Here is a 21,873-nt window from a genome sequence, read left to right on the forward strand (position 1 = left end):
CAGTGGTATCAAACACCAGGATTGCACTCATGGCTCCACAAAGCCTTGCTGCACACTGAGCACAGGGCCTGACGTGCAAGGGGGCTGAGCCGTTGTGGGGCTTCCCTTGGGTTGGGAGGGCCTGGCTGGGCCCAGGGCCCGCGGCCTCCATACCAGACATGCTGATAAGCTCCTTGTCCCTTCTCCTAGGTCACCTCCGTGAAGCCCCCTCCCCGCTTATGATACATTCCCCCCAGATGCCACAGTTCCAGAGTCTGACCCACCAGTCGCCACCCCAGCAAAACGTCCAGCCTAAGAAGCAGGTAAAGGGCAGGGCTGGGCCACAGCCCCCAGGGATGGGCTCAGGCCGGGGCCAGGGGCGCCCATCCACCTCACCAGCTGCCATGCCTGTGCCGTCCCAGGAGCTACGTGCAGCCTCCGTGGTCCAGCCCCAGCCCCTGGTGGTGGTGAAGGAGGAGAAGATCCACTCACCCATCATCCGCAGTGAGCCTTTCAGCCCCTCACTGCGGCCGGAACCCCCCAAGCACCCAGAGAGCATCAAGGCCCCCGTCCACCTGCCCCAGCGTGAGTGCCCTCTCCAACCCCAGCTGAGGTTGAGGCCCCCAGGCCTGCACTGGATGTGAGCTTCCTGTGGGCCGGTCAACCGTGCCCCGCTGAGGTGGGTTGGGCCCAGGCCCACGGGCTATTTGTGTTTCAGGGCCTGAGATGAAGCCCGTGGATGTCGGGAGGCCTGTGATTCGGCCCCCTGAGCAGAATGCACCCCCACCGGGGGCCCCTGACAAGGACAAACAGAAACAGGAGCCGAAGACGCCAGTTGCACCCAAAAAGGTAGGAGCAGTGGACCCATGAGTGCCCCTCACCCCCACCCCAGGGAGGTGCCTTGGCAGGTGTGTCCTCAGACTTTGGGCCTCTCTGGAGGAGTCCAGATGCAGCAGGGTCCCTCACTGGCCCCCTGGTCTCTCTGCCTCGCAGGACCTAAAAATCAAGAATATGGGCTCCTGGGCTAGCCTGGTGCAGAAGCATCCCACCACCCCGTCCTCCACAGCCAAGTCATCAAGTGACAGCTTCGAGCAGTTCCGCCGGGCGGCCCGGGAGAAGGAGGAACGCGAGAAGGCCCTGAAGGCGCAGGCTGAGCACGCAGAGAAGGAGAAGGAGCGGCTCCGGCAGGAGCGCATGAGGTGGGCGCGGGCTCTGGGCGGGTTGTGGGGCTCCCAGGGCTGGCGCTCGTCCCCACGTGACACGGAGCCCTGCTCTGCTCAGGAGCCGAGAGGATGAGGATGCGCTGGAGCAGGCCCGGCGAGCCCACGAGGAGGCACGCCGGCGCCAGGAGCAGCAGCAGCAGCAGCAGCGGCAGGAGCAGCAGCAGCAGCAGCAGCAGGCAGCGGCCGTAGCCGCCGCCGCCGCCCCCCAGGCCCGGAGCTCCCAGCCCCAGTCCATGCTGGACCAGCAGAGGGAGCTGGCCCGAAAGCAGGAGCAGGAGCGGAGGCGCCGGGAAGCGGTGAGCGGGGGCACTCGGGTGGGCGCTGCTGGGCGGAGAGCCACCCCTGGAGGAGTTGAGAAGGGGGACCCTGAGCCTGGAGAGGGCAGGGAGGCTCTCACTCTCCCCGAGAGGTGGGCTGCAAGCAGAGAGCCATTGGGTGGGGACTCAGGGCAGAGCTCCTCCTTGTCTGCGCCATGCTGGCCTCTGGGCCTCAGAGGTGCTCTGGCCCAGTGCAGGGGAGGTTCTGGGGTGTGGGCCCTGAGGGAATAGCCCATGCTGGAGGTCAGGGGTGAGAGTTTGGGAGCCACAGCAAGGGCAGGACACCGAGTTTCACTTCCTCCCACTCTCCTCTCTCCTCCAGATGGCAGCTACCATTGACATGAATTTCCAGAGTGATCTATTGTCAATATTTGAAGAAAATCTTTTCTGAGAGCACCTAGGTGACTTCTGACTTTGATTTCCTGGCAAAACGTTGACTCTCCATAGTGTTAGGGGCAGCAGTGGAGGCAGGAGCAGTGGCAAGGGGGTATCTCCGGGCCTGGCTCTCCTGCATGCTATGCCTGGGGCAGGCCTGATGGGCAGCTGAGGACTGCAGAGCCTATCTGCCTTACAGCCAGCCGGACGTCCCGCCACCCCCCCACAGGACATCGGCTCAGAGCACGCCTCGCCACGAGCAAGTGCCGGCCAGGCCCAAGCCCCAAGTCCCCGCGTGTGGGGCAGAGGCCCTTCTCTCTGCCAAACGTCTACACAGTATACACAGGACATCGTTGCTGCCGCCACCGTTACTGGTTTACTGTCCCCAAGAACGTGACGTTGTGACGTCCTGCCCGCCAGGAGTCCTCCACACTTCAGCTGCCCCTGCCCACACCCAGGAGACCAGGGCAGGCCTGCAAGAGCTGGAGGTGGTGAGGGCGCTGGCCCACCCCCTTGCTGGCACTGACTTTGCCTTGAACAGACCCCACCCCTCCCTTCCTCTCCCCCCACAAGCCTTTAATCGAGAGCCGCTCTCTGTAAGTGTTCGCTTGTGCAAAAGGGAATAGTGCCGTGGAGGTGTGTGTGTGTCCATGGCAATCTGGAGCGAGGTGACTGTCACACGCGCGTGTGTGGGCCGGCCTCGCCCGGCGAGTGAGGCCACCAACCAAAGTCAGTTCCTTCCCACCTGTGTTTCTGTTCTGTTTTTTTTTTTTTTTTTTTTTTTCTATATATATATTTTTTGTTGGATTCTATTTTATTTTTAATTCTCTCTTCTCCTCCAGACACAATGGCACTGCTTATCTCCGAAATGGTGTGATTGTCTCCTCATTGAGCGGCGGCTGCCACCGCGCTGTGGGTAGTGTGTGACCGTGGCTGTACTGTGTAGTGAAACATAGTTGGCATATCTTTGTTTGAAGTTTGTTGGTGACTCCACCAAACTGGTGTAAAAAAACTCAAAAAAAAAAACCCAAAAAACCCACAAAAAACAAAACAAAACAAAACACACAAAAAAACTGCCTATATTTTACTCAGTTTCAAACTTTACTAGTCTATTTTTAATTATAAAACCAGAAAGCCACGTTTTCTTTTCCTTTTTTTTCTCCCCGCCATTCGTTGGCTGCTTCTTTGTTTTTTAATGTCAAATCTGTTTCTGAGTTGTTGTTGTTGTTGTGTTGTTTTTTTTTTTTTTTTTTTTTTTACCAGGAGAGGAAGGGCCAGGGGACGTGGTGGGCGCAAGGGGCCAGGGGCCACAGGCCACAGACTGAGGCAGAAGCTCCCCGCCTGGCGCTTGGCCCTACCAACCGGCTGCCCCTTCCCCCGCTTTTTTTTAATTTTATAATTGGAGCCCTTGGTGAGGTTACGTGTGCCATGAGAATCCACTCTACACCATGACGCTGGTGTCTCAGTGTTGGCCAAACTCTGGAGTCACTGACTGGTTTGACTTTCATACGGTGAATATGCATTTGGTCTGTACTGATCATGGAATAAACACATCTCTCTTTTTTAATGTTGGCGTCTCCCTGACATTTCTTTGTGAACCACCTGTTGCCTAGGCTAGGCCCAGGGGCCCCCCACACCACCTCTGTACAGGATCTACCGACGGGGACCACGTGTCCTGTCCCTACTGTCCCTGGGCAGGAGCTGACCCCTATAAGCTAAAGCTGTGTCAGGGAGCCCAAGTACCCATTCTTCCTGTGGACCCTGGCCTAGGTTGGTGGCATCTTCCAGCAGAACCGGGTCAAACTCCAGACAGTGTTCTCCCCCTTTGCCCTTCCTCCATCCTGGTTCCCCACTCAGCCAGAGGACTTGAGCCACTTCTCCCACCTTGCCTGCCTCTACTGAACTCCTTTCATTTAAGCTCAGGGTTAACCAGTTATTCTTAGATAAGTGTACATCCCCCAAAATAGGATCCTCGCCCCCCCACCCCCGCCAAGCACGCACACGCACCCATTCCTCCGTGAGAAAGCCTGCCAGGTGGACACCCTGCCAGTCTGCCTGTGTACTCACCTGTACACACACGCCCCAGCCACAGGGCAAAGGCAGTACGCAAGAGCGGCCCCCAGGATGTAAGACGAAACTATGTGATTTATACGTATGCAAAGACACAAAGTGATTGAAACATTTCCAGCACTGTTTATTAACCCACATCCCACTTTCTGTTTTTCAACCAGAAAGACCCTGTATCTTGTGTTTGGAATCTGCCAAACCTCTCAGCTAATGGTGTATGTAGTTCAGGCATTCAGCCAGAGACCTGCCCTGCTCCTGCTACGCAATCCTCCCCCCTTTCCCTCCCACAGCACTTCCTCATAAACCACTGTGCTGGTTCAAGTGTGACTTATATTTTGGTTCCTTGGGGGTTTCTTCCGTCTCATCCCACTCCCTCATTTTTGTTCCGTGTTTTGTTCAGAAACTTCCCCAGGCCAAGTCTGACTGTTTAGCCTGAGAAATGGTTTTGTCTGCACCTTCCTTCTAAAGATTTAATTCTGCTATGGCCCTTTCCACACCTCCCTGATGGGTGTTTCTCTTAACTGGGTTGTAATTAGAACTTGGATCTACTATTTAATTTCTCTGGCCATTTCCCAGTCTCTCCCACAGTACTAGAAATCTTAGTTCTATACAAGAGTTAAGAGGTGTGTACAAGCCCATACTGTACTGTATGCACGGATCGCTTGGCCAATAATTATGTCAGTGAATCTGAGACTTGTATTAAACACCTTAGACATTTGTAGAAGGGAATTGGTAGACTTTTCACTTATATACTAAAGTTTTTTTTTGTGTGTGTGTGTGCAGTTCTCATTGCAAAAATAAACATTTGTACTGAATATAAAAGTATCATCCTGTGACTACTGCTTTTTGCTGAAGGGTAGAGATTGGGCGGGGGGTGGGGCATTAGCAGGAATGTAGGAGTCAGTGTTCTGCAGCAGAAGAAGGGAGGTCCACAGACACCCACCAGCCATGGCTGGTAAATGCAGCCAGGTTAGAGGACTCAGGAGGGATACCGGGATCATCAAGTGGTTGGAGAACTGATTTGATGGAAAACGTAAATGAAATCAAAGCCATGATACAGGCTAATCACGCAAGAAAAGGTAGGTGATAAATGCAAGGCAAACAAACGTTTGTGCAATATAGACGTCTCTTCGGCTCTGAGATGCATTGTTAATGAAGCAGAACCACATAAACCACTATTTCCCTTTAAATAGGGACCTATGGACTGACTTACGGTCCCAGGACAAGTATAATGTTTAGCAGCCTTGAAAATACAAAGGTAAGGTTAACAGTGGTAGGTGTAAGGGAAGATGGGAGGTCATAAAAATGGGGTAAAGTTAGAGGAAACCAATAGGAAAACTAACCATGGATACAGCTCCTGCAGTGGTGGTGACAATGAGATAGTCAATGCCCCAAACTGGTAATCAAGAAATAGCCACATAAGCACATTTAGAGATAGCTGAATGTGCGAAAGAAGAAAGAGAAAATCGTTCCAGTGGCTGCCTGCGGTCGGAAGGAAAGATGGAGCCGAAGACTGCTGCTTTTCTCAACTCCTGGATTGCTGTTGAGCCAGCTGTTAGGCTTTAGGCAAATGACATTAAGTCATTTGCCGAATTTCAGGCTCTTGGTCTATAATACAGGAAGGTAATAATAGTACCTACACTTGAATAGGGTTGTTATAAGGGTTAAATGATGAGCGACCTTGAAATATGCAGGGTCTGGGGAGGAAGGCTGCGAAACTGGAGGAGGAAGAAGCTACTCTGCTCGCCCAGCCCCGCTCGGCTTCCTCTTTCGCCCAGAGCCCCAGTGATTCGACCAGCCCGGTTCCCCGGCGGCCGGGGCGGGCCCTGCCCTCTAGGAGTTGGTCTCCCCGCCTTCTTTGGTCGCCACTGGCTGAGCCTCGACCTCAACAACTGCGGATTGGGTCCCGGGCGGGACCTGTCGCCAGCACATCAAGGACCGCCATTGTCCAATCACAGCTGTGCAGGGGCGGGCCGACGCGTCCGCTGGACCAACTGGAGGCCGGCGTGGGGTAGAGGAAGCTGGACCACTGTTGGAACCAGGGCCTGGGGAAGGTGGTAACAGGTCTCTCGGAGCCAGACCGAGGGGAGGGTCGCGCGCTCCAGTGGGGGGAGCCGCCAGAGTTGGGGTGGCGACAGGGGCTCCCGAGGCCTCCTTGGGCCGCGGCGACCGCCCGCTCCTCCCTCCTAACCCCACGCGCGGCACTGCCTGTCCCCCCCGCCCCCTTCCGCTTCTGGGCCCACCTGACCCGCCATATTAGTTCCGACTCCACCCCTCCGTCTCATTGGCCCTTATCCAGGCCGACTCGCAGCTCATTGGTCCAGCTCTCGCACCCAAGTCATCCAGGCCCAGCCTCGGGCCTTCTTCGCCCAACGTTAGGCCCGCCTTCTCTAGGCTCCACCCTCATTCCCACCCTCCTAAGCCACGCCCCTAACCCATACAACGCTCCTAGGCCTAGTTGGGCCCACCTTTCCAGCTGGTAGGCCGCACCTACCCTGCATTGCCCCGCCCCTTTGCTCTAGGCTCCGCCCGTTTCACCCACTGCGCCCCCCTGTCTCCCTTTCGTGCAGGACCTGAGCTCCCTCTAGACTTTAGACCCCACCCACACACCCAACTCGGGAGTCCTAGTAGGCCCCGTCCCTTTCTTAAGCCCCGCCCAAGCCTTTCTAGGTCCCGCCCACAGTCCTAGCCCCTAGCATCCCTCCTCCCCAAGGCTCCACCCCAACCACCCGAGCCTGGTCCTCGCAGGCTCCACCCCCGCACCTCAAGCCTTGCTCCCTGTCACTGTCGCGCCCGGGTGTTTACCTAGCCCTTAGGTGAGTGTCGTGCGCGGTGGCGGTTTCGGTCTGAGCCGCCCGCCTCTTCTCTCGGTGCGTTCCTCAAGCCCCGACGGCACGGGGGGGCCCCAGACCAAAGGCGGCGGGGTCCCCAGCCCGGATCCCGCCTCGCTGCTGCTGCCCGCGACCCCCGCCCATACCCCAGACGGCAACGCAGTCGTCCCAGGACGCGACGACATGCCCGAGCTGGTGGTGACGGCGCTGCTAGCGCCGTCGCGCCTCACTCTGAAGCTGCTTCGTGCCTTCATGTGGAGCCTCGTGTTCTCGGCGGCGCTGGTGGCCGCAGCTGTCTATGGCTGCATCGCCCTCACGCACGTGCTGTGCCGGCCCCGACGCGGCTGCTGCGGGCGCCCCCGGCGTACCCCACCCGCCTGCTTGAGCGACCCCACACTGGGCGAGCACTGCTTCCTGACTCTCAGGGTGAGCATGCGGGGGCGCCACCGGGGTTTCGAGGATCGAAGAGCCTGTGTGGGGCCGGTGCGGGGGTGGCAAACGGTTGAATACAAGTCTGGGTGGGCACATGGCCTGGGGAAAGAGGGGTGTTCAAGCCCCGGGAAGAGGAGATTCCCAAGTCTCAGACTGTGCCCTCCCCCAGAGTTCAGGCCTGCGTCTGCACTATGTCTCCGCTGGACGGGGCAACGGGCCCCTCATGCTGTTTCTGCACGGCTTCCCGGAGAACTGGTATGTCTGAGGCCCAGAGGCCAGGGACCCACAGGGCTAGGGGGAGGTGAAGCCCGGACCACCAGGGCACCAAAGAGGCAGGGACAAGGGCTGGGCAGACTGGGGGCGCGAAGTATATAGGGCGCTAGGGGACAGGGGTCTACACGAAGACAGATGGGGACAGGAGGCCCTGAAGGGATGGGATGAAGAAGTATCCATGTTGAGGCTGCCCTGGGATCCAGGGCGCAGCCCACCTGCTGCGGTTCCCTTCTGGGAAGTTCAGGGCAGGAAGTTGGGGTGGCCCAGAGCCCCTGCTGGGCATAGGTAGGGCAGAGGTGTATTCTGGGGACCCTGACTCAACCTCCCTCCCTGGCCCACCTGACAGGTTCTCCTGGCGCTACCAGCTCCGGGAGTTCCAGAGCCGCTTCCATGTGGTGGCTGTGGACCTGCGGGGATACGGCTCCTCTGATGCACCAAGGGATGTGGACTGTTACACCATCGACCTGCTGATGGCAGACATCCAGGATGTCATTCTGGGCCTGGGTGGGGATGTGCCCCCATCCCAGCCCTGGTGGCCGTCACCCCCGCCTCACCTCTACCTGCCATCTCACTTACACTAGTTCCTCTGACCCCCCAGGTTACTCCAAGTGCATCCTTGTGGCCCATGACTGGGGTGCACTCCTAGCCTGGAATTTCTCCATCTACTACCCATCCCTGGTGGAGCGGATGGCAGTGGTCAGCGCTGCCCCCATGTCGGTGTACCAAGGTGTGTAGGGGAGTCCGGGATGCTGGGATGTGCCTGTGTGAAGGGGTGTGTGTCTGTGCCGGCACTTCTGTGTCCACCAGTCAACACTCCAGGGGCTGGGAACACAGCGGTGAACCTGGATCTCTTCCCCCATGGTGCTCCCAATCCACAATCAGTGACAATACAGTGCTCACATTTTTGTGAGCACTTACATGTTACAATTGCTTTGACAAGGAGCCTGCATAGAGTAACCTACACAAGCGTCCTGAGCTATGAAAGTGTTATTATCCCCATGGTCCAGATGGGGAAGCAGAGGAGAGAGAGGTTAATTTGCTTTCTTCTGGCAGGGAAGACGTAGATAACTAAGCAACTACAGTAGCATGAGATGCCATCTCTGGCTACCCAGTGTCCATCACATTGCCTGATTTGACTTCCCAGAGTTGTAGTCATAGCTGTGTGATCTCTCTTTCTCTTTCTTTTTTTTTTTTTTTTTTTTTTTTTTGGTGCTGTTGTTTCTTTTCTGTCTCCGTCTCCAGCTTCCTGAGGGCAAGGGAGTTTTGTCTGTTCCATTCACTGCTGTGTCTCCAGAGTCTAGAACAGGGCCTGGTACACAGTAGGTGCTCAATAAGTGTTTGCTGCATGAAGCAGGGGAAATGCATCCAGGCCTGGGCGGGGGAAGCACGCCAGTGACTGTGGGGGCTCCCGGGAGCTGTGGAGGAAAGTGCCCCCATTCTGTGGGTACAGTGACCACTTGTCAGAGAGGCAAGCTGGTGCCTGGGCCAAGAGGAGCGTCGAGTGTCCTCACAGGCTCAGGCCGGTAGCAGTGGCATTCCTGAGTGTTGGCATATCTGTGTGCATGACCTGGGTATGGGTAGAGTGCAGAGGTGTGGGGCCACCCGAGAGCCAGGCCTCATGTCTGCCTTCCCCTGCCCCCAGACTACTCTTTGCACCACATGGGCCAGTTCTTCCGTTCCAACTACATGTTCCTGTTCCAGCTTCCCTGGCTGCCCGAGAAGTTGCTGTCCATGTCTGACTTCCAGGTGCAGTAGGGTGAAGGCCCAGGGCTGGGTGGAGGGTCGTGGGTGGGACTGAAGGCAGCGTCCTGCTGTGTGCTCAGATCCTGAAGACCACCCTCACCCACCACAAGAGGGGCATCCCACACTTGACCCCCAACGAGCTCGAGGCCTTCCTTTATGGCTTCTCACAGCCCGGTGGCCTCACCGGGCCCCTCAACTACTACCGAAACCTCTTCAGGTAAGACCAGACCCAGGGCAGAAGCTCAGGAGAGTTCTGGGGGTGCGGGTGGGGGCAGCTGTCCTTCTGCTTGTCTGTCTGTCTTGATCACAGGACCTTCCCCCTGGAGCCCCAGGAGCTGGCCACACCCACCCTGCTGCTGTGGGGGGAGAAGGACCCCTATTTTGAGCAGGGGCTGGTGGGGGCCATCAGCAGCCGTTTTGTGCCAGGCCGGCTGGAAGCCCACATCCTGCCAGGCGTGGGGCACTGGATCCCCCAGAGCAACCCTAAGGAAATGCACCAGTACATGTGGGCCTTCTTGCAAGACCTGCTGGACTAGTGGCACTCGCTCACTGGCTTGCATGCACCCGGGCGTTCTCACAATGTGTTTACATGGGTGAACTTCTGCGGCACACAGGTGTGGAACTCCTAGATTGCACACAAGTGCGTCTGTGGATGCCCTCAGGCACACCATCCCCATATGCTCACACACAGTCATGAGTGTATGCATGTGTGAGCAAGCACTTTGACCCCAGGAACCAGGTACACCTCTCTGTGGAGCTGGATGCTGAGTGTCCTATCTCTCCCCTCCATGAGGCCCCACTCTTCTCGCCAAAGGCAGTGCCCAGAGTTGCACAGACCATGAACTCTGACCTGGCTTCCACCTCCAGTCTGAGCCTTCAGCTAAATACTGCTCTGTCCAGTATAGTACTGGTAGCCACGCCTGGTTATGTCAATTTAAATGCCAATTAATTAAAATTAAATACGATGAAAAATTCAGTTCCTCAGTCACACTAGCCATATTTCAAGGGCTGAATTGAATCAGAGTAGAAAGTTCTATTGGACAGTGCTGATGAGGGTATTCCTAGCTTAAGAGTAGGGGGCTGGCTCCTGACACCTCACCAAGGGAGGACCCTCATGGGCAGGCAGGTGGATGTCCAGACTCCTCTCCAGCCAGGCCCTGGGCAGCTCCCTCGATCTCCCTCCTGGTCATGACTCCAGGCCTTATGAGGTCAAGTTCTCTCGCCACTGCCTGGGAAAGATCCCTGGGAAAACAGCTCTCGGCTCTGTTAGGATATGTGAGGTTCTGGACTCGGCACAGGAAGGGACCAGCTCCCTGAATAGCCATCTGGGGTCTGAGGCCTGTCTCTCCAGTTCCCGGAATCTTCTGTTCCAAATTAACCATAGTTGCTGCTGATTCTTTCTGGGGACTCCTGGCTCCAGCCTCCAAGTGAGGGCCATACAAGTTGAAGGTGAACCATCCAGCCCCAGGCTGGTCACAGCAGTAACTTCTATCTCTCTAGCCTTTTCCTGGCCTCTGGGAACACTGTCATGACTTGCAGCAGCGTGATGAATCAGTCTGGGGACCCAGCAGACCTCAGAAATACATTGTCTTATCTCTGGGATGGGCCTGCCTGGCCAAAGCCTGCCTGCTGGTCACCCCCTCTGTCCTCCCTTGTCCCCAACATAACATCCTTTCACTCATCGTATGTGTCAGGAGCTGTTCTAGGCCCTAGGGATAGAGTGCGAACAAGGACACAGCCCCCATTCTGGAATTAACTGAGAAGAGGCAGAGAGAGCTATGCAGGTGTGTGACGGGGCCCAGGAAAGTCTTCCCTAGCTGGGGGACAGAGCTTTCAGGGAGTGGGAAGCAGTAAATAGGAAGGTCAGAGGCTGGAATAAGCTTGGGCTACTGGAGTAACAGCGTGGAGATTAGTGCCTGCTGGAGCAGAGCGAGAGGGGGAGGCGTGTGGAAGAAGAGGCCACAGCCAGACCGCCAGGGGCTTCGAAGAGTTTGGATTTGATTCTCAAGGGGAGCCAGGGAGGGTTTTCAGCAGGGGAGGGATATGGTTTGCATTTTGAGAAGCTCCCTGTAGCGGCTGAACAGCCCCACGCAAGAGCGAGAGCGAGGAGACAGGCTCAGGGCTGCGCACAGCTTCAGGACCGGACGGTCCAACAGCCCCGACAAGAGCCGGGACCCCCAGGGCCCTACCCATCCCGCCACCCGCCAGGGTGGGAGCAGTGCCCCTCTGTGGCCGGGGAGATGGGCGAGAGGAGGAGGGAACCCGGGACCTCAGCTTGGGGCGAAGGTTTAGGGCGAGGAGGCCTGCGTGCAGGATGAGGACCGTGTGTCCAGGGGGGCGGTGGGTCTGGTGACCGTTGCCAGGGTGACGGGGAAAGGGCTGATGGTTAACCGGAATGGGTAGCGGTTGTCTGGGTGACCGAAGAGGCCCAGGAGAGGGCTGACGGGAGGCCTCGGACAGTTGCCGGGGCGACAGGGTCCGCTGACGGTTGCCAGGGTAACGAGAAGGCGCCGTCTTCCTCCTCCGCTGCTGCAGGCGGGAGAAAGGCGGTGTGGTGGGGAGGGGAGAAAAGCGATCGCGTTGATTGGGCAGAGTCCTGGAAAGTGAGCCAATAGCGACTAGTGGCTCGGCCGAAACCCGCCTCTCCCAGCCTGAGCCAATCCGGGAGCGTCTTTCTTAGAGCCAGGGCCTCAGAGACCTCATCACTTCATGAGGGAGCTGGCCCCCGGAGGGTTTGGACTCTGGCTGAGGCCCCTCCCGGGCTCAGCCTCTCCCTCTTCCTTCTCTGAGCTCCCGCCTCCAGATCACCTTACATCCTTTACTCACTCATCATTCATTCATTCGCTCACCCACTCATTTACCTGTCCTCGCTACCAGCTGTAATCCGTGGCCCCGCACCAGAGGAGGGACGGGGGAGACAAAGCCGGGCAGACTCTCCCAGCCCTAGGTGGTCAGGCCTGAGAGGAATGAGGGACCAGGGGTGAAGGGTGGGGCACCATACCTGGAGGAGGGCAGGGAAGGCCTTAGAGCTGACTCCTGCAAGAATGTGCTCCAATCCACAGAAGCCTCCCATGCACGGGTGATTTAGCATTTCTGTGAGACTGGGAGGAATGTTTGGGATGGGAAGACGTGGGATTACAAAGGGCTTCGAATGCCAGGCCAGGAGCTTGCTCCCCAGTGTGGTGGGGACCGCAGGGGAGGGTCCCGGACAGATCTGTGTGTCTGGAATATTACTTCAGGGTTGGTGAGGGGGCAGGACCAGGGACGGAAGATTGAGGATGGGGAGGCCTGGAAGGAGGATGGGCATGGTCCAGGCAGTAGAGGATGAGGTCTAAGTCCAGGCACTTGGGGGAAGAGCAGATATGCAGGGAAAGCCAGAAGCAGGTTTGGGGCATGTTCAGCCTGAAGGGGCTGGACCCCTGAGGCAGGGACTTAGAAGCACCCTTGTCTTTAATGGGTTAAAGACAAAGATGACCGAACAAGCATCCATGTATGGTGGGGTAGAAGGGCACTGAAGCTGGGAGAGAGAATGAAGTCTCCCCAGAAGAAAGTGGAGAACAAGACTGGAGACTGAGCCCTGGAGGCCCCCAACATCTAAGGGACAGGCAGAGGAGAGAAACCAGAGAGGTAGAAGGGGAAGCAGGCAAGCATGATGCCTCAGCAATGGGGAGTGGGGGGAGGTCAGGAGGAGGGGCATAGCCCATGGTGTCAAAAGCTGCTGAGAGATTGAGAGGATTGAGCCATGCAGATCATGAGGGAGGAGACCTGAGAGTGGGGGCTGAGGACAGAGGGCTTGGATGCTCTGAATGTGGTTAAGCAGGGATGGGAGGGAAGAGCTGGGGACCCCAGTCAGGATCCTGGAGGGAACAACTGGCACATTCAGATGGGACAATTTGAGGCAGGTTTGCTTCAGGGACCATGTACAGTGGGCAGGGTTTGGGGAAACCAACAGGGGTTAGTGCAGCACCCCCAGCGAGCGAGCACCCCTGGAGAGCCACTACCATCTCCGGATCCCCCTGACCTGACGGGGAAAGGGGAAGGAAGGACGTTAGCAGAAATCAGGGAGAGGTTTGTGTGGACTATGTGGACAGGGCCTTTGGTCAAGCAACACAGTCAGCCGAGGTGGTGACCCTACAGGGAAAGATACAGGAGAATTAATATCTTGTTCTCTCCTTCCCCCACCCCCACTTCATCTTCTGCCAGTGCCTCCTATTGGCCAAACCCACCTGGAAGCCGGAGGACAAGGATGTCCATTGATACAGTCTGTAGAGGTCAGCCTCTTGGGGCATAGAGCAGAGTGGAGAAGGGGAAGAACGGAGGGAGCAGTGGGCGGTGGGGGGGGGGGAGATGCAGGGGAGAGAGACAGGAGCTTGGGGAAGGGCTGTGTGTGTGTGAGATGAGCATTTGCTGCAGATTTCACTTTGTCACAGAAGAGACCTCAACCTCTGGCCACAGGAGGAGGTAATGAAAAGCCTTAGGGAGGTGCTCCCCTTCTCTGAAGCAGGAGGAAAGGTGGGAGGACAAGTGCCACACCTGCAGGAAGGAAGGAAGACAAGTTTCAGCAGCCAGGGAGGCAAGGAGGCAGTTAAAGGACATCGGAGTGTCATAGTTCAGAGGTGAGCTGGAGGAGGTGGGGTCCTGGGTGAGGCCATGGACGAGGAAGGCTGGAGTGGTCTGAGCCCAAAGCCCATGAGGCCAAGACCTCCATTGGATGTCCCACCCAGTGGAGGGTCTTAAGGCAGGGAAACCACTGCCTCCACCCCAGAAGGGGTGGGGTATGGCCTCCCTGCTTCCCCTGCCCAGAGCGGCAGAGCCAGTAGGTGCTTGATTACAGTTAAGTTCCCTTCTTTTCATTCCCCTTTCTTCCACATTCAGCCCACATCCACTCCTCCTCCAGGAAGCCCCACCAGCCCCCATCCCTTCCCCTGACTGAGCTCTGATCTAATGGAGGCCAGACATGTCCGTGTCCAGACAGGGACATCTCAAAGGCTGGCTCTGAGCAGGTTCGGGTCCCAGCTCCTGGGTCCTGCTCTTCCCCTGAGATGTGCTGGGTATATTCATTCATTCAACTGACAATTATTTTACCTACTATGTGCCAGGCTCTGTGCTAGACATTGGGGATTCAGTAGTCAGCAAGACAGAGGCCCACAAAGCTCAGAATGATGTGGGAGCCAGGTAGGGTCACATGGAGTGGTCGGAGTTGAAATGGAAGAGGCTGTAGGAGCCAGAGGAGACCATGGGAAACTGCAGGGAAGGTTCCCTTGGAGAAGAAATGGCAGTGTTATTTTTTCCAGCCTCGATCACATCAGCTTCCCCCTGCTAAAACCCTCCAGTGGTGTCCACTGTACTTTTCATACAACCCCAGACCCTTCGGCCCCCTGGAAACTTGGCCCCCATCAGCTTCCCTGAGCTCCCTCCCCTTGCTCACTCTGCACCCAGCACCCTGGCCTCCTTGGTGTTCTTCTTTTCTACCCACACCTTTCTCCTCTGGGCCTTTGCACTTGCTGTTCCCTCTGCCTGGAACACGCTTCCAGGCTGTTTGCCTTGCTGGCTTGTTCTCCTCCTTCAGATCTTAGTTCTAATGTCCCCTCGTCAGCGAGGACTATCCTGGCCCCCTAGAACTGAAATCTCTTCATCTCTCATGCACATTCTGTGGTTCTTATTTGTTTGCCTTCTTGTTACTTGTCTGTCTCCCCTATCAGGGCAGAAACCTCTGTCTTTGTCACCTTTACCTATAATAGGGCCTGGCACCAAGTAGTTACTCAGTATACGTTTGTCAAATGACTGAATGAAGGTGAGAAGAGCTAGAGGGTCAGAGTGAGCCGTCAGGTGAATGGAGTTTCCCGAATATGAGAAAGGTGTTCCTGGCAGTGGGCACAGCCTGTGCAAAAACTGGGAAGCCTGGGAGACAGGGAAGGGGAACTGGCAAGGTGAGGAGGGTGTCACTCTGGGCAGCAGGGAACCAGGGAGGCAGTGGCCTTGAGCCACTTGAGCATGAGACAGCCCCAGGGAGGCAGTGGCCAGGATAGCTGGCTGGGTCTGCAGCCCACAACCCCCGGGGTCCAGCCTTCCCACTGTTGCCCAGGCCCCACACCCGCCAGCTCTCTCTCCTGCTGGTTCTTGTTGGGCTCCCATGGCCCACTGCCTGGGTGTGACAGCCTGGCCCCAGCTTCCATGTGCAGAGGACAGGATTGTGGTCCCAAGGGGATAAGCCAAGGGCACGTTCTCAGGTTCCCGGTCAGTGGGCCTGGGCCCAGCAGCTGTGTCTTGGCTTGGCCCCAGGACCCGCATCCCTGGGGACTGAGCTCATTGAGGAGAAATGCAGTCCCTGGCCAAGGCAGCCGGCAGGGGCAGGGGAGACGGCTCAAGCCCACCCCTACCCCCACCACGTTGGGAACTGGGCAGCTGTCTGCTGCAAAGCCGTGGGAATAATTGCTCTGACTGTCCTGTCCCTCAAGGATCCAGACACCTTGGGCTATTCTGGCCACCGTGGCTGGAGGGCAGCAGAAACCTGGAGAGGGGACGCTCACCTTCTGCCTTGCTGAGTGGGTGCCCTCAGAGTTTGGAGGCTTCAGAAAGGGACTGACACCAGTAGGGTATCTTCCTTTTGTCCCCACTCCCCCCATGCTGTACTCACCATTACTGCTCCCTCTCTGTCTCTGTCTGCCACAGACCAGGGGCCACTGGATCAACAAAGTAGCAGACTTTGGACTTCCTGCCTAGCAAAATGTGTGTCCAGGTTCTTGGTTGCTCCTTGTGACAGGGAGCTCAGCATCCATTAGAGCATCTCTTCCAGCAGAAAGTCCTTTCTCAGATGGGTCAGGGGAGGAGCTAGCCCCGCTGCTGAAGACCCTATCTTTGCCCCCTGGACCCCTAGTCTCTGGACCCCCAGATCCCTAGAATGGTACTGAAGAGAGTGGTCTGGGCCCCCGGTGGTGGCTCCTCTGGGCTGAGGATCCCAACTCCTTCAGCCACTTCCGGAGTCACCAAACTCTCCCATGTTGCCCCCTCAGAGCCCAGCTCATGCTGGGTGATGCCTGGCACCTCGGGAGCCCCCAGTATAGAGGAGCAAAGAAAGATACAGACACCCCCAGCCCCCTGTGGACAAGGCCAAGCGGTAGGGCAAGAGGGCACTAGGAGAGCTGGGGGTGGGGAGCAGAGAGGGCTTCCTGGAACTGGAATCTTGAAGAATAGGAGTTCCTCAGGTACAGGAATGGAGGATGGATAGGCATGCTAGAAAGAGGGACCAGCATGGGCAAAACAGTGGCATATGCAGGAAGTAGTAGAGCATTCCCTATAACTAGAAGGAAATGCATTTTTATTTATTTATTTATTTTTGGCCACACTGCATGACATGTAGGATCTCAGTTCCCTGACCAGGGATTGAACCCGGGCCACGGCAGTGAAAGCCTGGAATCTGGGACTTCCCTGGTGGTCCGGTGGCTAAGACTCCAGTCTCCCAATGCAGGGGGCCCAGGTTCGATCCCTGGTCTGGGAACTAGATCCCACATGCCGCAACTAAGAGTCTGCATGCCACAGCGAAGATCTAGCACGTGGCAACGAAGATCCTGCGTGCCGCAACTAAGACCCGGCGCAGCCAAATAAATAAATAATTTTTAAAAAGAAAGAAAGAAAGCCTGGAATCCTAACCACGAGGACACCGGGGAACTCCTATGAAATGCATTTTTAAAGAGAACACATCTGCTGTGAGTTCCTGCTTGGGGAGGAAGCAATGCAAAAGGGTCCTTCTAACTAGCTGGGTGTCCCAGGCAGAGGAAGGAACAACCTGAGCAAAGGCCATGAGAGTGCAAAGCCTGCTGGGTGAAGATGGAGTTTGACTCAGTGTGATGATGAAGGGGACAGGAGGGGCTGGAGAGGGTCTGAAGGCTCTGAAAGCAGGGCTGGGGGGCTTGGATTTCCTCCTGGGGTGATGGGCATGGGAAGGACTTAAGCGGCACCTGCCCCATGGGCCTGTTGACTCAGCACACTCACAGTGAGTAAGCCCTTCTTATTGTGCAACTTTTGTCCTTTTCTCTGCCCAATCCCCACCCCCATTCCCACCCCTCTCACTCCATGTGGCCTGGAGTCACTCAGACTTGGGTTCAGATCTTAGCTCTTCCTCTAGAAAGCCTTCAGCAAGTCACCATAAGATGGGAAGATACCCACCCCCATGGGGGCTGACCCATAAGATGGGTGGATAGCTCTCCTCCCAGATGGAGGTTGCACTCATAAGTTGAGGGTGGCAGGACATCCTCAGTTCCTGTCCCCTGTGGCTGGGGTTCATCTTCCATACTGGGCCCTGGTCAGTTGTGACTGTCTCCCACCTTGGTGCCCCATGCTTAGCCCCAGTGTTTAGCTGCCTCATGGGTGACCCTCAGGCTCCTCGGTTTCAGCACCTCACCCCCAACCCATTCCTCCCTGCAGCCTCATCACCAAGCCAAATACTTACAGGTCAGCCTGGCCTCTTTCTCCTCCTCCTCCTCCTCAGGGCCAGCCCGACCCCTGAGCTGCCCACTCTCCCCTCCCCCCCCCGACTTGACTCTGCCCCCTCCTCTGGGTGCAGACCTGTCTCTTCTGGGATGTCTTTCTTCCAGTTCTGGGCTGAGCCCCTCTGAACCCTTCTCAGTGACGCCCTCCCTGGGGGAGGAAACTGTATCCCCAGCCTCTGGAACAAAGCCGGACATGGAGCTGGAGCTTTATATTTATTTGTTGAATAAACGAATGAATGAATAAGTAACCCCCCCCCCCTCCCCCAGCAGAGCACTCACCGACCCCTCTGCATGCCCTCCCCAGACTCGTCCCTCCCTCTGGCCCAGCCCTAAGCCCACAGTGCTGGGGGTGTCTGTGTCTGGTTTTTTCTTCCCCAGACTGAGAGCTTCTCTAGGGCTGGGCTTGGGGCCTTTCTGGGGTCCCCATTCTTGCCACAGGGACAGAGCCCACTGCAGGGTGGCTTTGCAGCATGACTGATTTTGGAGAAGACAGTTTGATCAAATTGAGCAAGACTGGCTGATTGGCAAAGTTGTGTAGGGTATGGGGTGGGGCTGGGGGGTGGGTTGGACTCTTGGGGTTCACACAGGGTAGTGAGGAGGAAGGGGCTGCTTTCAGAGAGGGCTGAGAGTAAGAAGGGTTGTGGGTGTTTGGTAGCACACATGACTCCTAGCCTGTGTCTGAGGTCCAAGACTGCAAAAATCGTCTAAGGCTCAAGGTCTGGCTGGGCCTGAGTTTAGAGTTTGTGAGTGTTTCAGATTTTAAGTCCCCAGGAAACTCTGTGCATGCCTCTGCATTTGTGCCTCCTGGCTGTGTGTTCATGAGCCTTGCAGGACGTGCCTGGCTTCAGTTTCGGGGTGTAGGGGGTGGGGGAGTATCTGTGTTTGTGTCCTGGCTCTGTGTGCGTCTCCCGCTCTGGATGGGTGTTGGGGAACATGGGGGGATGTTCAGGAGGCTGGGTGTGTCTGTCACGCTGGTTGGGCCCGCGTCTCACCGCATAGCTGGCCTGAGTTTCCAAGAGGGTCTTCGGGTCCCAGGCTGTGTGGGTGGAGGGTGGGCAGGGACCCCGGGAGGCCAGGCCGGGGGCGGGGGAGCTCAGGGCTGGCCCCGGGGCGGAGCGAGCCGCCCAGAGCTGGGGGCGGGGCTGTCCGGCAGTCTCACTTCAGCGAAGTTGGCGGCGCGGAGGCTGGCCCCGGACGCGCCAGGAGCCCAGGGAAGGAGGGAGGAGGGAGGAGGGAGGAGGAAGGGTCGCGGCCGGCCGCCATGGGGCCGGGGCCCCGGGGCCGCCGCCGCCGTCGCCTGATGTCGCCGCCGCCACCCCTGCCGTCCGTGCGGACGCTGCCCTTATTGCTACTGCTAGCGGGGCCGGGGGCTGCAGGTGAGGGGCCGGGACCTGGCGGGCGGGATGGGGTGAGTGGGTGGGGGAAGGGTAAGAACGGAGTGCAAGGCCTCCCCGAGTCTGGGGCTGGCGGGCCTGGGAACCAAGGACCAGAGCGCAGAGACAGGGAGCGCAGGAGCCCGGGGACTGTGTGGCAGTCCCGGGGGGCAGGGACCCAGAATTGGGATTGGGGGCGAGGCAGGACCCCAGAAGCCTGAGGAACTGGGGCCCAGGGGAGATCTGAGCTGGGAATGAAGGGACACAGGATCCCAGGACTGGGAGCTCGAGGTGCGGGGATCAAGATTAGCGCGGGGGGAGGCGGTGCGGGGGCGTGGGTAACCAAGAATCTGGGGCTCTCTCACAACCTACGCCCGTCTGGAGTCCTGGGAAGGTCACGATTGGAACCCAAGTACCCCCACGTCGGGGACCCCTCGCACAAAAGCCCCCCACCCCACCCCGAGCAGGGCCGGCCGGGAGGGGGGCGGGGAGGTGGCGCGAAGTTCTCGGAGCTCTAAACTCGGAGAAAACTTCCCAGGCCGGAGCGCGGCAAGACCCGGACCCAGACCCAGAGCTGGAGCTGGAGCCAGAGCTGCGCCCGCGCCCCTTCCCCCGCCCGCGGCCTCGCTCCCGCCCCTGGCTGCCAGGACCGGACGGCCCCGGGACCCCGTCCCCGCCTTGGGAAGGGAGGGGAGGGCAGGGGGCGCGAGCCCACGTGCTCCTCTCCGGCTCCGGCGCCCCCTCCCCGCAGCCCGAGCCCCTACCCAGCCTGCCGGGGGGCCCCGCCCCTCCCCCTCCCCACTCTCCCCTCCCCCGCCCGGGACAATGGCCGCGCCGTCTAGACACCCCCTCCCCCCGGCCAGCCTCGCGCTTTCTTTGCCAGACAAAGCGGGACGGCGGCGGGGCCCGGGCCGGGGCTGCAGGGGCGCACCCCCTAAAGGGAGGCCTGGCCGGCAGGGAAGGGATGCGGGCCGAGTGGCCCTGGCCCTGGGTCTCTGGACCCTGACAGTGGGGCTCAGCACTGGGAGGCGTGGAGGCTGCGGCAGGAAACGGGCCTCCCCAGCTCAGCCCCGGGGTCGATGGGTCCGGACCAGGCAGGAGCAGCCGCCCCCGCGAGGCCAGCCCACACCCACATGGCCTGTCACACATTCACAGGACACACAGTCTTGGGTCACACATGCAGAGATGAGGACGTGTGCGTGCGCACACACGCACAGAGTACACCTGCGGAGGAATACATCCAGCTCACACAAGACACAGACATACACAGCTCACATGTGTTCACACTCGCATGCACATACAGTGACACATGTTCGCACATACCCTGCACCACCAGCCCAAGACTTCACACACACTGCCTGCACACACTCAGATGCACGTAGATGCAAGGACATGCCTACACCCAGCTCACACATGCAGACAGACGGGCACATCCAACCCATACACAGACACACCCAGGCACACAGAGGTCACACACAGACACACAGCTATATACCCAGATACATAGTTCACATACATGGACACATAACAAGTTTCAGTCTATAAACATCTCTACATCCATGCAGGTCACGCAAACACACATGTGGCTCACAGGGCCCACAGCTCAGCAGGGCCCATGGCTTGTGTCATGTGGCCCCCAGTGTGAGTTCACAAACACCCACGGGCTCCTGTCTGGGTAATAGTGTCCTGTCTGCTTGTCCCTTGAGGAAGGGGACAGAAGCCCTGTTTGGTGCATTCCCATGTCCAGCTTAATTTGTTCTGTCTTTCCCTTTTTATCTGTCTCTGTCCTTCTCTATCTCCTTCTCTCTGTGTCTGCCTGCTTCTAGTTTCCTCTTTTATGTCTGTCTCTGTTTTTCTCATTTCCTCTTCCTCTCCCTTTCTCTCTCTCTCTCTCTCATACATGCACACACGGGCACACATGCACACAGCAGCCCCACACCTGCTGGCACACACAATTCTCCATTAGCTCACACCCCGCCACGCCCCTGACCCATCTGACAGGACAGTTCGACTGTGCCACACCCCAGAGGGACACAGCCCTCAGGGATGGCGACACTGGACAGGGCAGCCCACATCTTGTGCCAGCTGCCCCTCCCTTCAATACAAACCCTATCCCTGCAACAGCCAATGCTGGAGGCACATGGAGTACATGCCTTGGCATCTCTCCCCAGACCTAGCACACAGGCCTGCCCAGCTGGAGTAGATGCCCAACATCAGGGGAAGGAAGACCCATATGCCCCTAGGACTCCCCACCACTGCCCCCTCCACAACCCCAGGATCTGGGCACACAGTCCCAGACCTCCCTTCAACACTCAGCAGCACCCTCACTTCCTGCCTTAGTACCCCCCCCCCCCAATTCTGGCAGCTTCTGAGCGCCCACATCTGGCATAAGTCGGCCCCTCCTCCTGCCCGCCCCTGCCTTGTGGTTCCCAGGGCTCGAGCTGGCAGGGACAGCTGCAGCCCTAACAGCTGGGGTCAGGGCGGGGCGCCGTGGGAACTGTGGATGGGGGGCTCACGGCACTTACAGAGACGCCCCCAGCCTGGCGCAGCTGTTCCCTGAGGGAGGAAAGGGGGGAGTCTCACTCTGGGCTGGGGTTCCTGGGGGCCTGCCTGACACCCCCACCTTCCTTCACCCCTACCCAGCGCCCCCTTGCCTGGATGGAAGCCCGTGTGCGAATGGAGGTCGCTGCACCCAGCTGCCCTCCCGGGAGGCTGCCTGCCTGTGAGTGCCTGGCTCTGAGCCATGAGTGGGCCCTGTCCGGGGAGGCGGT

General features: G+C 58.1%; 3 protein-coding genes across 6 annotated transcripts in view; all 3 read left to right on the plus strand.

Annotated features, from left to right (window-relative positions):
- BRD4 (bromodomain containing 4) overlaps positions 1-3,461 on the plus strand; it is an 81,351-nt gene extending 77,890 nt beyond the window's left edge. For 3 of the 4 annotated variants that reach the window (XM_068536593.1, XM_068536594.1, XM_068536596.1), the window contains 5 exons: positions 190-564; positions 698-828; positions 973-1,178; positions 1,261-1,498; positions 1,842-3,461. In XM_068536593.1, coding sequence (XP_068392694.1) covers positions 190-564; positions 698-828; positions 973-1,178; positions 1,261-1,498; positions 1,842-1,910 — 1,019 coding nt within the window. In that variant the 3' untranslated portion in view covers positions 1,911-3,461. The remainder of the gene's footprint in view (positions 1-189; positions 565-697; positions 829-972; positions 1,179-1,260; positions 1,499-1,841) is intronic. The other variant, XM_068536595.1, reaches the window with a different exon arrangement.
- Positions 3,462-6,388: 2,927 nt separating this feature from the next.
- EPHX3 (epoxide hydrolase 3) lies at positions 6,389-10,216 on the plus strand. The gene is made up of 7 exons (XM_068534696.1): positions 6,389-7,218; positions 7,394-7,479; positions 7,844-8,001; positions 8,096-8,224; positions 9,140-9,243; positions 9,321-9,457; positions 9,551-10,216. Exons 1-7 carry the CDS (start codon positions 6,976-6,978, stop codon positions 9,774-9,776), a joined length of 1,083 nt encoding a protein of 360 aa, XP_068390797.1. The 5' UTR covers positions 6,389-6,975; the 3' UTR covers positions 9,777-10,216.
- Positions 10,217-18,950: 8,734 nt separating this feature from the next.
- The window catches only part of NOTCH3 (notch receptor 3), a 33,275-nt gene continuing 30,352 nt past the window's right edge, over positions 18,951-21,873 (plus strand). Inside the window, exons 1-2 of the mRNA XM_068536598.1 lie at positions 18,951-19,105; positions 21,746-21,824. Coding sequence (XP_068392699.1) covers positions 18,991-19,105; positions 21,746-21,824 — 194 coding nt within the window. The 5' untranslated portion in view covers positions 18,951-18,990. The remainder of the gene's footprint in view (positions 19,106-21,745; positions 21,825-21,873) is intronic.

This window comes from Eschrichtius robustus, chromosome 2, assembly GCF_028021215.1.
Source record: "Eschrichtius robustus isolate mEscRob2 chromosome 2, mEscRob2.pri, whole genome shotgun sequence".
In the NCBI taxonomy this organism is placed as follows: Eukaryota; Metazoa; Chordata; class Mammalia; order Artiodactyla; family Eschrichtiidae; genus Eschrichtius; species Eschrichtius robustus.

What these genes read in the sequence shown, in the direction of transcription:
- EPHX3 (XM_068534696.1), top strand. Translation starts at nt 6,976, where the DNA reads ATGCCCGAGCTGGTGGTGACGGCGCTGCTAGCGCCGTCGCGCCTCACT. An exon ending in GGATGTCATTCTGGGCCTGG is followed by an intron (nt 8,002 to 8,095) that starts GTGGGGATGTGC and finishes CTGACCCCCCAG; the next exon opens with GTTACTCCAAGTGCATCCTT. An exon ending in TGTCCATGTCTGACTTCCAG is followed by an intron (nt 9,244 to 9,320) that starts GTGCAGTAGGGT and finishes CTGTGTGCTCAG; the next exon opens with ATCCTGAAGACCACCCTCAC.